This window comes from Coffea eugenioides, chromosome 1 (assembly GCF_003713205.1).
Source record: "Coffea eugenioides isolate CCC68of chromosome 1, Ceug_1.0, whole genome shotgun sequence".
NCBI classification, from domain to species: domain Eukaryota; kingdom Viridiplantae; phylum Streptophyta; class Magnoliopsida; order Gentianales; family Rubiaceae; genus Coffea; species Coffea eugenioides.
Window position 1 is genome coordinate 42620684 of NC_040035.1, and position 17885 is coordinate 42638568.

Below are 17885 nucleotides of genomic sequence, written 5' to 3' on the forward strand. Positions count from 1 at the left end.
TTTGATTAGTAAATTCAAAGTTGCCAGCCTTAATCAATTAGCCATTTAATGAAATGATCTCACGTTTCACCAGAATCTACCACTCTTTCTTGGTTCAACATAAAAAGAGTAACCCTCTGTTCAGTGTCTACAGCTCCTAGAGCTAGCTAACAAAAAGTGCTATTCAACACCTACAAAATCCCTCAAAAAACTATGGACCGCTCCATCAATCAGCCAAATGAAGGCAAGGATCTTGAAATAATTAAATTACTTGGGCTGTTGCTTCTTTACTCAGAAGAAAAGTTCAAACAATGAGCAACTATAGATGGTAACACGTCATTCAACTTCATCCAAATGTCCGAAGAGTTCTTGCCAATGAATTGCAGCTTCTTCAGGTGACCGAAGGGACCATATATGATTGTTGGCCTGCTCACGTTTCTCGAGGATTTCCTGCATTTAGAAGACTAAATTGGTAATCGGTTGAAAAGCATAAAACAGAAGCACTATGGAATATAATCCGACTTTTCATACTCCTTCCAAAAAGAAAAGTCATCTAAGAATAATCTGAAGGTCATGAAGTAATATGAGGGAAACAATAGCAGGATCAAATCCCAAGTACAAGCATTAATGACAACAGTGTCTGGCGAATTGTTTTCCAGATGTTCCTCTGAACATGATGACAGCTGATTTAATAAATAAGCAGAAAAAGAATCCACCATTTTCCAGAGTGGTCATGTGCATTGATAAATTTATAGTTTTTGCTTCTAGGCACCAACTTCAGAAGCAATGCCACACCATGTTATTTGAACACAGCACTTATTGAATATGCTTTTGATTTTTTTTTAGCCAAAATTAACTACCAATGGATTGTAGTTAAAATACCACAAAGATGGCTAAGGAGAAACGGAATGCTAAGACGCTGGCTTTTACGTATCACAACTTACTGTACTGTCACACCCAGTTAGAGACACTACACTTGCATATCAGTCAGGAACTATTAACTTCTTAGCTGGTAAAAGTACCAAAAATGCAATAAGGCAATGACAATTTGGAAATAGTAGGGAAAACAAGCATCCCTCAATGCACCTATATGGCATAAATCTTCAACAAATGCTCTCAGTATTGAAACAACATGCCATGGTACCGATCTTAAACTAGTCCAGTGAAGCACAACTTTTGGATTTATTGTCTCATGCACATTGCAGCAAATAAACAAAGCAAAATGACCGAGTTGGCTGTTATTTTCTGTAGGGGCAATCCAAATCTTTTTAAGATTTATTTCAAGAAATAGCAAATCATCATTTAATTTCTGTGCAGTACCAAACAGTAATTAATAGGTCAAAGAATAATCCGACAAACCCCACAATTAATAAAATGTTTTTACCTTAAACTTACTGCAACCTTTATTTAGGAACTCAGACTTCCTATTTAAAAAGTGGCAATCCAAATGTAGTCAAGAAGAAATTTAAGGACGAAATAGAGTTGATTCCTCTTTTAGCTACATATGATGCTCAGAAGTACTTGGAAACTTAACTTTCTCATGGTCTTGATTGTTTGTCCCATAAAATTAAAAACCGGTAGGTCCAAAATACGGTAGTTGATTATCATTCCAAGCATAATCATGGGGATCAAAATTGCACCAATTATTTTCTCTGATAATAGTATTTTAACTGTCCAAGTTACTTTCTCAACACTAAATGCTGGGGTTTTTTGGATACGAAATCTATCACCTAGATATGAACATTTAAGCACTGGATATGTTTAGTATTTGCTTGGGGCTAACCAGGGATCTAGTTCCCCTACTTAATGGGGGAAATTACACGAACTCTGAGAATAACACGTAGTTGCCTTTTACTATTCTTACTGCAGTTTGTTATGTTCTGTAGCACAACTACTCTCAGTTCTAGCCAAAACCTTCAGAATCCAAATGTCATGTTCAAAGTATTGTCTAATTAGTTCATAGTTAAAACAATACAACAGCCTAGTTCAAACAAAAAACCAGGAACCCGCATCTGCTTTAAGGGTATATTACCCTCTAATGACGTAGAAAGGAAGTTTAGAAGCCAAATCAAGCTTGACATGAGGAAAACATTTGATAAATAGAAGAAAATAATCAGCTTTATCCCTGGCCATTTGAATTAGAACAGCCTATGCCTATGCCTTTCAAGATGCTGTTAATCAATGCATTTTCAGTTTTACATCAAGCTATGACAATGGCCTTTCACCAATTGAGGAAGAGGGTCCTTGTGATTTGCACAATAAAAATAAATAATACAGACCTCCAGCTCAGAAGGTCTCTTGGTTTTGAGGTTTAGACAATCAAATAGAGCATTCCACTTTGCGGAACAATTATCCAGCCAACCCATCCGATAGTATTGCTGCATCTGATGTACAGGTGCTGCAAATCACAATTTTTTACCACTCAGTCCAACGAGTCAACCACCCAAAATAAATAAAAATAGAAATAGAAATAAAACTGCTGTTCAGATTGTCGAGTTGAATACAACGAGAAGCAAGAAAGAATTGTAGAAAGACATCTCTATAACTGAAAGGCATGATGATGATAAACCTTTACGTAAAATCAGACAGATAATTTTAGAATCTGGAATATTTCTGGGCTACAATAGAATTTAATTGATACTGTAAATACCAATTAATGCTCTCAAGAATTTAGGTCCACGGAAACATATAATCAGCAAACTATAAATTACCAACTTTAATTCTGTGAAATGAGGATGAAAAGTCAATGATAAAGTGAGTAGGGCAAAGAGAGAGAAGGGAGAGCGGGTGTACAATAGCAAAACCAGAGCGCATCGAAGTAGGTGGAGCACGACAACTTCCGGCGCGGTGCTGTGGCGTCGGCTACCTCCGAGCTCATCTTCACCTTAATTAGTGGAGTACTACTCTGAAACTGCCCTTCCACCTATGAGCATGTGTATTATGTACTATTACGCAGGCAGTGGATTCCTCTTTCTTTTTCTTTTTCTTTTTCTTTTTTTTAGGCGAAAAATACACGTTAACTTCACATTCTTCCGTCTCTCGATTTATACCATATAAACTGTTGATGACAAATCTCTCAAAATAATGTTGAAAAAAATATATCGCAAAAACGGCGACGGGCTAATTTGTTAAATAGCATCTAATCTCAAGAGTGAAATAAATGGGCACACTTATATAGGACTAAATAAGTATTAGTATATGTTAAGCTAAATCCAACTACAAAGTGGAACATAATTTTAATCCAACTTCTTCAAGATTTCGAGCTAAAAAGTGGACTAAATAAGTACCAAGAAGCTAAATCCAACTAAAAAGTGGGAAAAAAAAAATCTTTGTTCTATTTGAACACAACTTCTTCAAGATTTCGATATAGCCTTCCATGTAAGGTTACAAATCAACATTTTTCTACAAAAATCAGGTGGAGATGGTAAATCGGACGTAATTTCCATAAAGATGAAGTTGGTTTTACTAAGAGTTATAATCATTTTACAAGTTTGGCCAAATTTTGAATTTTGCCAATAACAAGATACCACCGATGCAGCTACAACAATCATCAGCTTCTGAGTCCTGACCACTGACCACTGACCAGTGTCTCCAATATGGGCCCTTAGTAGAAAATTCCTAAATCCCGCATAATTACCTATGAAACGAATACAAACAAGTCACCAACTCAACCTTGAGTAATTTCAGATCATAGCTCTAAGAACTGCAGAGAAATGATGGAGCTATGTGATTGACATTCATAGCAGCATCCGTTCCATTTATCTCTTTCTCAACAGCTATAACTTGGGCTTCAATTCAGTCTTATAGGTCAAGAGCGAAAGTGGCGAGGAGATAAATGAAATCCAATGCACTTCTTGAGGTACTGCAACTCCGAGAGAACCAGGAATTTGAGTTTGACTCTGTCGGAGGCAAAGACTTGTTGACACAACGTAGCAGCAGGCTAGTCTGCTTTAAGCGAAAAGCATCTTAAGCTCCTCGATGCGCGCTGATCTAACTTCTTGGTCAGTCAAAGCACCAGAAATCATCCGTTGTTTGCGTGCTTGCACTGCTTCCATTTTTTCTTCTACGGTTCCCTGCCACCAAGATAGTCCACGTGAGTATTCGCCACAGTTCAGTTATACCAACAATTCTACCGAGTACCAATAAAGGTTAATCACATTCATGTCTAATCCAAAGTACAGGGTCCAGCCACATATCTAGTGTCAACAAGAGAATAAGAATGCTACCAAACTAGCAAAATAAGACTTGCAGGACAATTCCAAAAGGATTTTATGATGTACCTTCATGATGAACCTTTTGATCATTACTTTTTCAGTTTGTCCAATGCGATGAATGCGCATTACAGCTTGTTCCTCTACGGCTGGGTTCCACCAGGGATCCTATATAAGTCAAATGTAGGCTTAGTGTATATACAGGGAACAAAAGCCAATTCCAAGTACTACTTTTCTACTATTGAAGTCAGCAGATTTATGAGATTACTGACAAGAAACCGATTTTCCAATTGATGATAGCAAATTTTTTGTTTCCCACTTGCCGATTGAATAAAAAGAACTCATACTAGTGTTTTCATCCATAATTACTTCCGCAAGGCACAACTCAAAGTAAACACTCCTTAACAACATATTCAAGGACAAATGCTCTCCACAAATTTGCAAGACCTTGTACACATGACTACCAGCAAGATACATACCAAGACAAAAGCGTTGGATGCAGCTGTTAAGTTGATCCCAACTCCCCCAGCCTTCAATGACATTAGCAAAACCTGTTTAAGTCAAATTTGAAGAAGTGAGCCCAAAAAACAAATAAATAAATAAAATAAAATCTAGATAGTATGCTCCTCATGCCAAAACCGTGGAGACAAACCATGATGTTATCTTCCTCTGAGAATTGCTTTATTACATTCTCACGTTGTTGCTGGTTAAGGGTCCCATCCAGACGAAGAAATTGAATATCACTCCTAAAAGTAGAAAGGGAGAGGGGAAAGAATTGCAAAAGAAATGAAAGGCAAATAAGGCTTAGAAGAATTAATCAACGGATTGAGACAATAATAGTCACGGATTAATACCATTATGCAACAAAATACAAAAAGCGAAACTTGGCCAACAAATTTCTCAAGAACTCTAAACATATACACTAGACGATCAGACAGCTCAAAATTCTTCACATCATGTCATGCTCTTGGTAAAAATCCCCCCCACTCCAACACCCAGACCCAATCTAGCCTGAGAAAATCAAATATAAAGAAACCAAAAATAACCCCTTTTGCTAGATATTAGAGGGCTATGGAATGGTAAACAAGCCAAGCAAATTAACTGAATGGCTAACAAACAGAACGTTACATTCCAGTACTAGAAAACAAATGATGGCAAAACGAAGACAGAAAATGTTACCGAGAAAGAGCAATCTGCAATAGATCAAGAAAGGCAGTCCACTGGCTGAAAACAATGCTCTTGGACCCTGCTAAGCGAAGAATTTCAAGTTCATGCAAAAGAGCAGAAACCTTAGATGATTCGACCCAATTTCTCTCAATATCAATCCGGAAGCGACTCTGAGTAGGAGCTGTGAGAAGTTCTTGCTTGGTAATCATCTTTCTGGAATGTGACAAGCTCCCAACGAATTAGTGTCAGGCAAGAGGATAATGTAGTAAGCTCATACCATGTAAGAGTGTTAGAAGAAATAAAAGGAAAAAGCATGATGGTACCTACAAACAGGACAAAAACCAGAAGTAGAGCTTCGCCAACTTGCTAAGAGGCATTCTCTGCATAGTCTATGAGCACATGGTGTCAATACAGCATCTTCAAAAGCTTCAAGGCATATCGGGCACTCTCCTACTTCCCCTTTTCGTAACTCTTCAACAACCTCCTCAACATAAGCCAGTGATGGTACATCTCTAGCTTGCCCATCCACAATGTCCTGACCAACCTTAAGAAAGCGTCTTGTGAGCTTATTCAGATCAGAGAACTCTTGCGTGTCGCCCCGACTGGACACATAAAACCCATCAAAAATGAATCATTAAAACTAATCTCAGAAAATTCTCACATAAACATGTGTGAGCATGTGCAAGCTTTACAGAACATCTCCCATCACTCAATAGCACATGGTCAAAAGCTCTAAAACATTAGGAGACCATGGCAGTAACCTTTATCCTTAGTCATAAATGACTTATCAATGGGATAATGGGAATCAGATAAAGCTTACTTCTTGTGTGAACAATTTCCCAAAAACTCAGAAAGTTGGAGAGCTAAATCAGGCAGCACTGTGAACATGCTAGATGTGGCTATTAGAGCATTAGGTTGAGTTGCAAAAGATCAGCAGGCTAGTGGGGCTGTCTTAAGCTTTCCATTCAATAGTGAGAGCTGCAGTTGGGGTCTGTCTAGTTTGATTTATGCACAACTCATGGTACCAAAATTTCATGGTTTAACCATAAGATATGTTACTAAAGAAGGGGATACAAGGGAAAATAGAAAATATCCTACCTCATCACTAAAAATGGGTGGTCACAACATTGACGAAGACGCAAGAGCAACTCCAATATTGAAGCATAATTGTGAAGAACACGTCCTTGCTCGACAAATTTATCAAATTTCACCTTAAGATATGGGACAAAATGGAACATTAGGGAAATGGATACCCCAAAAAAAAAGTGCTTCAGATCAATTAAATACCTTTGATCTTTTAAACAAAGCATCATAAAAATCCCTCTCTGCTTCTGTAAGTTCACAATATATCACTTGAATATCAGCAGGTGGAAGAACTAAAATTGGCCTGCAAACACATAAAAGTACCAAGGAATATAGCAAGCAACATAGACAATGGAGGAACATTAGAATTTACAGATTCCTTAGATAACCTTACCTGCCTTCCTTGTCAGTACTAGATTTAGTTCTTCTTAGCATAATTGGCTTTAATATTGATTGGACCAACTTCAAACTACGCGCATCACCCTCCTCAAAAGGTTTCTGAACAAGTTTGTTCCACCTAAATTAAGCATCCATTGGTCAATCCAAGGCAATCTGCTATAAATTTTTGGAAAAAAGGATCACTAGAACACTTTCCAATAGCAGGGCAGCATGCAATCTCTGAAGGGGCAACAGAAACAGGATTTGGTAAAGTCAAAAGATAAAACAGTTCAGCTAGGGCCTAGAGCAACATAACCACAAACTTCACAAAATCAAAAGCATAAAAATAAAGAAAGATCCTATTGTAAGCTAAATTTCAACCATAGCTGGATTAAAGAAAGAAGAATGGTGATAAAAACAATTCCAATGGTGAAACCTAATATCCAAAAAAAGAATGGAAGCTAAACCTCACCATGCCCAGCTTCCCCATGGTTCCACCTTCAAAAATCGAAGAAGACTGTAAAGATCTTCTAGGTTGTTCTGTTGCAAAAGAATTGTATTCAGAAAAAAGAATTAGACTAGAAGGTAAAATCTGAAGATTACTACAAGGTAGATGAGCTCAATTACAATCATCATAAGCATCTTTCAAAATCTGCATTTAGAGAAAGAACTCTACTGCTCCCGAGCTTAAGGTGCAAAGAAGACTTAATTCGAACTTGTCATAATAAATGTTAAAGTGCTCTTCAATATCTTCAAGCAACAGAGCATACATGAATGCAACATATTTTATTTCAGGCCAAATAATCACCCAATATACCTGGATAGGGGTGCCCGTAAGGCACCATCGACGATCAGCAACAAGCGCAGCTGCAGCCATGGAAATTTGGCTTTTTGAAGACTTTATTGTGTGTGCTTCGTCTAGCACCACTCTAAACCATCTCACTGAGAAGAGTCCCCCAGTGACATCAGCATTCTACAAAGGAAAACCCATTAAATGAGCTTGTCAGATAATTATCCCAGATAAGACAGATTATAACCATGTCAATAGCAGATGAAGGGCAAAAGAGTCAGGCAAAAGGATTTCCAGCAATCTGAGCATAACTTGCAAGTGGTAGATTTCCTTCAGCATAGGAAACTGCAAGTGAAATTTCAGCTACTTCTGTTATGATCAAACGAAGAGATTGTAAAAATACCTCTGCTGAGAACTCTGAGGCTAAAACTCCATAAGTTGTGAGCACAACATCACTTTGGCCTAGAACGAGTGCATCCCTTGATCTGTTCTGCCCATAGTGAATGTAAATCGACAAAGTCCCAGGTTGTGCATGGGTTTCAATTTCTGCCTGTTATCAAGATAACCATTTGTTTCACAGTAAAAAACCTAGCAAACACATTTCACTCTACATGCTACATGTAAATTCACCATTTCATTTGATTTTTCAAACACTGCTTGCAGTCAATGTATACATACCTTCCACTGACCTATAAGGGTCATTGGACAGATAATAAGGTTTCCACCACATGTGAGAAAGTTTTTTGGCTTCAAAAGCTTTTCGAAGCCAGAAATTTTTGCCGCTTTTTTTGCCGTTGGAGATTGATCTGAAATAAGGCTAGCTTCACCATTTCCAGTCAAAGTCTGGGCTGTCAATTGGTTTCCTAATGAACCACCTCTTTCAGAATGTGTTAGAAGAAGAGCTATGGTCATGATAGTTTTCCCAAGCCCCATAGAATCTGCCAGAATCTTCAAATTTTCCTTGATTTAAATGCAATGCAGGAAAAACAACTGAATAAAAATTTAAGATGAGATCCAGAATCATACTCCTCCTCTGGCCATCCGAAGAGTGCTTGGAAATTCTGTTGTTGCATCGCCAGAAAATGCATTCAAGTATATAACAAGCCCCCTTCTAGCAAAGAACACACCCAGCTTTAGAAGATGAGTCAAATTATAAGATAATTAGAGAATTTAAGCATTCTCCTGGTCACCAACTCGAAAACAAAGCTTTCTAACTTACTTGTCTGCAAGCCGGTACGCATCCCAACATGGGTGCAACGTTGATGCTGCTTCATCCAGGCAATGGCCCCTCTCAAGTTGAATCATCCAATGAAGAGCCTGCTTCTGATATGGATGAAGTTCACACTGAAGAGTACTTGGAGGTTCCATTTCCTAAAATAAGTGCCAATATAGTTAACATGCAGAGAAATCATATACAACCCCCAGCCCCAAAAAAGACATCAAACTTCACAGAGCACATTCACATGCAAACTGCCTGTAGGCCAGTACCAGTAATTCAGAGTTGTCTGCAACACCAACAATTTTGTCAAGATCATTGTCAGATATTGACTCCTCATTTTCCATCTTACTTCCATCTAGAGTTGATTGGCTCTTGAATTTAGGAATAGGAAACAATGGTGCAGAGACATTAAAGCTGTCCTGTTCAGATTAAATATAGAACTCAAAGGCTTTTTTTCTTATTTTAAAAAACTTAATCCATTTCTGAAGAAACTCGACAGCCAGTAATGTTTAATGTACCTCTAAGTTCAACGGACGCTTCTTCGTATACAAATCGCCTGGAGTGAATTCTGCCTAAAACAGATTAATGACATTAAACAGCTCAAAAACATGACAAAACCACAACATCCATACTCAGCACTTTAACGGTTATTTGGAACTACACACACGAAGTCAAACATGACCAAACTTATTGTTTTTATTACACTCTATATACACACTGAATGATTACACCGTACTAACTCTTAGAGTTGTTTAAAAACAAAACTGCTAAAAGTAAATTGTCACCTTCTGAAAAGGAGAGAGCCCCAGCAATTGGAAAAGCGTTGGCAGAGGATGAATAACTGATTCATCATTTGAGGCTGCTTTCAGTGAAGCCTGATGGCTCTTTTGGAACATGGAACCGTTTATATACACGCTGCATATAATGCAATTAAAAGAAATCAACTGTCACCCTCTATCTACTGCACAACCACATATACAAATTAGTACAATATAAGATATACAGAACCCAATCATCACAACTATACCTGACGGACAGAATAATGCTGTCCATAATTCCTAATACAGGTGGAGCGGATTTACAATGCCCATCAATTCTAACTTTCTTGTCCCTCACAAGTGGTAATAAGCATCGAGCCCATTCATATGGGATGCGGCCAATCTGCTAGCATTATCACAAACATATGTAAAAAATACTAACTTAAAGGTCCAACCAAAGCTGTTTCATTTTTCACGCTTCTCAAACAACTATATTAAACGCCATGCTACTTTCACCAAATTAGACATTTTTCAGCAAATTAAGATCTTACTTATCCTTGCACCACTTTATCATTAAAAAGGGGACAACAGATGCATTTTACAAACACAAAGCATATGACTTTGTCTTCTAATTTTCTTCTTAACAATTCAACTTAGATCAATGAACGATAGTACCTCTCCACAAGCATTCGTGGAAAATCTGACAATTTCAGAAGAAGAAGACACCTGCCGCCCCCGACCACCCCCAGACTTTCCAGGAGAAGGTGAACTCAACTTTCTCTCCACCGGAAATGTGAAAAAAGCCTCCTCCCCAGGCTTCAGAGTCCTTCCTTTACACGTGGAAATCCCTGCAACCTCACCACACCCCACGAGCCACCATTCACTCCCCATTGAACTCGAACTCGAACACCCATTGGAGCTCGAACACCTCGCATCCTCAACTTTCCTCTCTCTCTCACTATCCTCTATCCTAGCCTTTACAGCCCCATTTGAAGCCGAAACCCGACACAAATTCTGATTCTTGGCCTTGCTATCATGATCGTCAGTACCATTCACACTGGGATTTGCCGCAGTTGCCGGCTCGGGGCTCAAATTTCGATTCAAAGGCTCGGGTTTTTTGGGAATTTCAGGTTTTCTAAAACCGGGAGTGTCAAAAATGATGTTAATTGCAGCCGTGGGATCATTCTTGGCCATGTGCAGGGCTCGAACTATATCCATATTTGAGTATTCAGCGCCTACGATGGATCGAACCATCAAAACCAATTCATCGGTAACTTTACTAATACCCATATAGGTTTTGCTTGAACTGAAGAGAATAGAAACCCTAGTTGTGATTTGAGGAAATTTGAGAAAATCGAGGCAGCTCTATATCCAAATTTGAATTTGGGAATGGTTTCAACTAATCGATAGACAGCAGGAAGAGCAATTTTTAAATTTTGTTGGCTTTAGAAGAAGGGGAAAATTTTGAGAAGCCCTAGAACAAGGGGTTTTTTAAAAGGGAGAAAAACGAAAAAGTGGCGGGGGTGGTGTTTATATAGTTCAGGAGTATCGGGTACATTCCCAGTTTCCCGCCATCCCAGTCATAAAGAGTACTCTCGTTTTGCTTTTCCGCTGTCTTTTGTTCATGTTCCACTTCTTAGCTTTACTGTCGGTTTGATTAGGTGAAAAAGTGCCGTCTGAACCATTTCAAAGGAAAAAAAAAAGATTCTATATAAAAAAAAAGGTTCTATAAACAAAAGATTCTATAGAACCATTTCAAAGGTTCTATAAACAAAAGCTCGCTTAGGTTAGCCTCGATGGAGTTTTTATTTACATCGAATTCCCTCCCTCTTTCCTGTAGATTAGACTAGTTTAAATTATAGAAATCTTATCATTACGACAAAAAAAAAAACCAAAAGCTCGCTCCTACTTGCTTTACTGTCCTTTTTGTTCGTGTGCTACAATTAGCTTTAATGCACATTTGATAAGGTGAAAGAGTGCTCGTTTAGGAGCTTTGGTTGATTTAGGAGCTTTGGTTGTCTTGTGAACAAAACTTATGTATTAAAATGTTAAGTGGTATAGAACTTGTGTGTATTTTTTTAAGTACAAAAATTCTAAGTCAACGATTGATTATGATTAATTGTTATTTTAATCAGCGAATTTACTTTAACTACTTTATCTTGTCTTTAAAATCTATCTCTATTTGTTAACCATGTTTAGAACCCTTCCCAACTAAATAAGTTGATACTTTCAACCTAATGCCTTTCAACTTTTGTTTTTCTCTATTTAATGACTTCCAACCTCTTCTCAATATGTTTCGCATATTTTATTTTTCTAATTAGTGAATTTACTCCTTAATGTTATTTTTTTCCTCCATCTCACTTTTCATCGTTTGCTATTCACCCAGTTTTCTCGAATTCTTAATTTTTTCCCTCTTTAGTAAAGTAAGTGATATTGCTTATTCGTTGGTTTTTTATATTTCTTTTTTTTTTTTAAGTACATTATGCAATATATGTCTATCTATGTGCAATATAGGTATGAAATCAAAGAATTCTAGCTGACCTCATTAGAAAGATCTAAGTGTATTTAGGTGATTTATAAAATTATACTTGATTGAAACACATCCAAATAATTATAGTGGAGGCAGTTTAAAAAAAATGTTGGGAATGAATTAGATCAACATTGAAATATGAAAAACAAGAGTGACTTTATGCAAAGATAATTAAAGAATGAATGGGATTATTCGAAACAAAAATACAAATTTTGGGCAAAACTCAATGGTAATACAATACTGTAAATATTACAAAACAATCATTTTTGACTTTCTTAGGTCGAATTTAGATGTTAGATAAATTATTGAATGTTAGATGAATTATTGGATTGTAGTGTTTCTTTTAATATTTTTCATAACACATTTCATCTTTTCTATTTATTTAATTAAAAGTAATTATTGTCTTTTTCATACATAACAATTTCAAGCTAATTAAATCACAAGTTTTTTTATAATGAAAAGATAGCAGGACAAAATTGTACAATTTATCTTATTAAGCATTTAGTTTTAGATGTTTGTCAAACACTACATATGGATTTAGTATAAGGAATCAAATGTTCATATTTTTTTTTCAACGCTCAAAGTTCAACAAATTAATTGTTTCAGCATTCAATTTTCATAATTTAGATTTAGTTTTATCAAACATGACCTTTGACTATATTCATGTTTTTGGGTCAAACAAGACTAAGGATTCGTTTGATAAAACTAAATATGACAATCTAAATCCGTTAAATTATTGAATTATTAAACATTGAAATCCTAATATATGAGTATAAAAGTGAATAGCTTTTAATTATTTTTTAGAGTGAGTTTCACCTAGATAATTCAAATCCATTTTATTAATTAAAAATATTCTATTTTTTGTTATCAAATATATCTGAACATGCTAAGGCCTAAATCAATTAGATTTAAGTACTAAATTATATTATTAAACAAGTCCCAAACTAGATGCTTATACACAGTACTTGATATACTTATACTACAATTCATTGAGATGCCTACAAAATACATTTGACAAGCTTTCAAATTTTTAAGTATGTATAGTATGACTGTCCACTTCGTGTTCTAATACTAAAAACATTTCACTGACTTGTTATTATTCTAAAAGCTTTATTTCTTTCAGCTAGATCATACACTTCCGATGGGTCTTCGATTTAAAATTTATTTCTTTATGATTATAGGGAAGTTGAACGAGAGCTTCTCTCCTAGAAATCATAGCTAATGAAACAAAGGTCTCAGCCATTCTCGGTGTCCTAGTAATTTTCTATAGATAAATGGTAATTAATATGAAATTAACTTGCAAATAGGTGTTATCAGACACTTTTTCACTATAGGATTATGTGATATTTAGACATTTTAATTATGTGATAGTCGAGTTTTGATTTGACTATGGAAGTCAAAGATATCCATCTTCCCTGCCCTGCGTGACTAGAAGACGAGAAGTTATTTCCCTTGTTGATGTCAAAATTCTCAAGAGTTATTGCCTGGATGTCAAAATTTTCCTTGAATGTATGAGTTTTTTTTTTTTTTTAATCTCCTACTCCCCATAACTTTTTATATTTCTAACTGTCAAATCCAAAATTTGAACCCTAAATTCGATAGTGAGGAGAATTTTAAAAGCGCTCCCCTGGTGAAGAAGAATTAACCAACCCCAATGATTGTATAAAGGTAAAATGTGAAAAGAAAATGGGAGGAAATGTGATTGTCCACATATCGTACAAGTGCTTTAAACTATGTTAAGCTCAGTAATACATGGCACATCCATCCCCATAAGCAAATTTATTGTCATTTTCTTGCAGTATTAGCTATTCCAAGGGGGGAAAAATCCCCTTCATAATCTTTATTTATAAGGTTCGCGACAGTTTAAAATACTTAGCATAAATCTAATGTCAAATTAACCAAAGTAATCTATTAGCTAAATTAGCAAATTTTACAAGCAATTGATGAAAGATTGCATTTAAATTAACTTATTAATATGCTAATGAAAGTTTCTCATAATAAAACCAGTGAAAGTTTATTATAATAAAACCAATGGAAGAGTTGTAATCACTACTTTACTAGTGAGGCAACTACTAGAATATGGAAAATTTTACCAAACTAAAGTAGAGAGGTTAAATAGTTAGCCCCTCATAGAAAACAAACATTGGCAATTCACTTTTTAATTTAGATTATGGGCATGGCGCTGTTGTTCTTGCTGAGGTATCAATTGAACTTGGGACATCGATTCACCTGCCTCACTTGAACTTGGGACGGCGGTGCTTACCTTGTTTGAACCATTGGTTTCAACTTCCATATCCTTGTTAGTTGAGATGGACAGAGCACTGAAAGAACTGGTTCAAGAGTCTTCTTTAAGCGAGTAATAGCCTCGGCTAGCATTACTTGGTCCCTATCAGCGGCCGATTTCTTGGCAAGCATGGATTCAGTTTGTGCATTGAGAGTTTTCAGGACACCCAAAACGACAGTTGATAATGCGATGAGCTAATCTCGACTGGAAATCAGTGCATCTTTCTGAGCATGAATTTCATCCAGTTTGGCCATCAGATCCTCTTCTTTTTGGATCAGGGCCTTGATGCTGGCATCCACAATAGTCAGTCAATTGGCAGACTCGTTACATTCTCGCTCCTTGTGAGTCTTATCCTGAACCCATTGATTATATTCTCGGAGGTCTTCTTGACTTCTTTTAAAGGATTGAGAGTGGTGAGGGAGGCCGATTAAGAATTGATAAACAACTCTTTGATCAGCTTCAGTCAGCCCTGATCGGCGGTGGTTTGCGGATGCGGCTTTGATAATAGTCTTCAAAAGAGGGAGCAGTGGCATCTTCAAATTGGTGTGTGTGAAAATACGTTCGCAAGTATCTTATTCTTCGGTTCTCATCCTTTTGGTGATCAATTTCTTCTACCTCCTGAAGTATTTCTTCTCGTCGATAGGGGTTCCATTTGATTTGGTAGTGTTTCTCGAAAGCTATAATATCAGCTATTTGTTTACTTTTAGATGAAGTGAGCTGTCTCTTGCGCTTGCTTGTTTCCTGAACAAAAACAGTAGGAAAAAGAACAAGTGATCGATTTTCTGAACCCGGTAGTTAGTTTTCTGTATAATCAGACCACCATAAAAGTAAAATCAGTGGATGCATCCACCGAGGGGAGGAAAGCAGGGAGTTTAAAGGTTTTGAAGAGTTGGCGTGCTATGGCAGTGTGTTCATCAGCACACATTTTTTTCCATAGACATCGATTCATTCCTGTTGTTTTTCTGGCATAAACCAGGTGGCATCAGTAATAAAAGTCTCTGCTGTTCTTGGTGTCCTTGTAATTTCCTATAATTTTATACGGTAACCATATGGAACTAAAGAGATCCATTTACCAATCTACAAGAATTCTTGTCTTGCATGGCTACAAGACTGCAAATTATTGCCTTTTTGAATGTCAAAATTCTCAAGAATACAGAAGTTACAGCCTAGATGTCAAAATTCTCTTTCAATAAATGATTTTTTTTAACCTCCCACCTCTCTCCACAAATCTTTATACTCATAACTATCAAATTCAGGATTTGAATCTTAAACTTGATAGCAAAAAGAACTTAAAAGAACTCTTAGACCCCTTTCCTACCTACTGGCTAATCCGAGTGATTGCTGCATCAAGGTAAAATGTAAAAAAGGAAATGGGATTACTCACATTGGGCAAGTGCTTTAAACTACGTTGAGGTCAGTAATACATGGCACTGTCAAGCTACTGATGAGCAAAGCTGCAGTGCTAGATTGGAGAAAGATGAGGTCCAAATCCAAAACAAGCAAACTCTCAACTACATTTTGTCTCGAAAAACTCATGACATGAGATTAGTAACTTTGTTGGAAGACATTCATCAATTAAGATTGTTGTTTCAAATGTGCTCCTTGTATTTAGTTAGTAAAGAACATAATCATATTTGTAGTAGGATTAGCTCATATGCGTTAGGTATAATTCAAGATCAGATTGATTGTATAGCTCTATCGAGCCTTTGCTCGCAATTGTACAGTTTTGACATTCTATAAGAATCGTTTTGACAAAAAAAAAAGAGTAATACAATGCACATCCGTCTTCATAAGCAAACTTATTGTCATTTTTCTTGTAGTATATAGCTGTTCCAAGGCCAAAAATAAAATCCCCTTTTTAATCTTTATTTAAAGGTTCACGACAGTTTAAAATACTTAGTGAAAATCTAATGTCAAATTAACAAGAGTAATCTATTAGCTAAATTAGCAATTTTTGCAAGCAATGGAAGGATTGCATTTAAATTAACTTAATATGCCTGTGAAGGTTCCTTAAAATAAAACCAATGGAAGGGTTGTGATTACTACTTTGCTAGCAAGGCAACTATGAGAATATAGAAAAATTTACCTGCAAGATGTCACCAATCTTAGTAGAGGTTGAATAGTTAGGCAAAAACTTTAAATTACTAAAAATTATATTTTAAGTGTCAAGCAAATGTATTCATTGTGTTTTGTATATCATGCAGCGACTTATAGAATTTGGTTTTGACACTTTGTTCTACATTTTTTGAACTACTTTCACAAATGTAATTATCAATTTCAGAATTTCTCTCTTATTATTCATAGTTCACATGATTGAGAAGATTGAGAAACATCATGACTAACTACTTGAATTTCAATCACTTGTTATGGAATTAAACATCTTTGCAACATGGGCTAGACATTCTCAAATAGTAGAGTTATTATTATTCTCCATATAATATGCAAGTGTTGAATAGATAAAAAAGAATAAGTAATTGGCACAAATGTTAAACTAGATTTAATTAAACAACTTCATGATAGTAAGATTTCAAGAGGATACTTTTAAAACTGAACATAGAAAAACAGCCATAAGTAAGTGAAATGGTATTTTGAAGTTCTTAAAATTAAAACTCAAAAGAAACCCAAAAAAGAAATTCTTGAAAAGAAAAAATGCAAAATCAATAAACCAGGAAAATAAATATAGCCATTTACAATTAACACCCTGCGAATTTAAGTTAGGTACCCAAAATTTCTAGGAAGTGACCGTTAGTTTAAAAAACATTTTTGCTTTTATAAATTCAAAACAATGAAATTGTTGGCGGGTGACAACTAAATCACCACAGCTCTTCCCGCCAAATTGTTCATATTATTAAGGTTGGTGTCCTGTTCTATGTACCGTGCTATTGGGATTTTATAGTACTAAAACAGTCCACTAAAGCTCACCCACACTCGGAATTTTATTCATTTTAAGCGAGTTGACTCAGCTTGTCCGCGTCAATACGGATATTTTCAGGCACCTAATTCTTAATAATTTCTTCTGGCCTCTTGTCAATATTTGGTGTCTTGTTGAAAATTTTTCAATTGTTCATATTATTATTTTCCCAGCATACGATCTCTGACCCCCAATTACCAATGGAAAAGCACAGATTTGATTTAAAAGAAATTCATAATTCTTAAATTTTATCTATCATTTTCAGAATTACAATTTTAACTGAGTGATATCACTGCTACATATTTGTCATGCTATGGATATTAGGAAAAATTAGTTTTGGAGGAAAATAATAGATAATAAAACATGAAATTGATGCTAACACTTTTTTTTAGTCATCAAAGATGATGTTAATTGTTTACATTTCTATAGAGGAGATAAGTAGGAGATTCCAATTTTAAAATCTTTTACTTACAAAAAAAAATAAAAAAACTATAATCGAACAAATTTAAAAAATTTTCAATCAAACAAATTTAGAATAAACTTTAAATTTATTTATTCCTTAGAGTGAAATTCAA

General features: G+C 35.8%; 2 protein-coding genes across 2 annotated transcripts; both read right to left on the minus strand.

The window, feature by feature from the left end:
- Positions 1-5: 5 nt before the first annotated feature.
- On the minus strand, positions 6-2986 carry LOC113765326 (uncharacterized protein C227.17c). The gene is made up of 3 exons (XM_027309465.1): positions 2773-2986; positions 2259-2377; positions 6-429 (listed from the first exon to the last, which is right to left on the minus strand). Exons 1-3 carry the CDS (start codon positions 2855-2857, stop codon positions 316-318), a joined length of 318 nt encoding a protein of 105 aa, XP_027165266.1. The 5' UTR covers positions 2858-2986; the 3' UTR covers positions 6-315.
- A 342-nt stretch (positions 2987-3328) lies between these two features.
- LOC113774747 (DNA repair protein RAD5A) lies at positions 3329-11034 on the minus strand. Its single transcript, XM_027319394.1, has 20 exons — positions 10261-11034; positions 9855-9988; positions 9613-9742; positions 9346-9399; positions 9097-9246; positions 8828-8979; positions 8635-8719; positions 8287-8556; positions 8012-8158; positions 7636-7791; positions 7291-7358; positions 6835-6957; positions 6645-6744; positions 6456-6568; positions 5681-5959; positions 5370-5570; positions 4843-4936; positions 4670-4741; positions 4260-4358; positions 3329-4052 (listed from the first exon to the last, which is right to left on the minus strand). Exons 1-20 carry the CDS (start codon positions 10873-10875, stop codon positions 3930-3932), a joined length of 3165 nt encoding a protein of 1054 aa, XP_027175195.1. The 5' UTR covers positions 10876-11034; the 3' UTR covers positions 3329-3929.
- Between the last annotated feature and the right edge of the window lie 6851 nt (positions 11035-17885).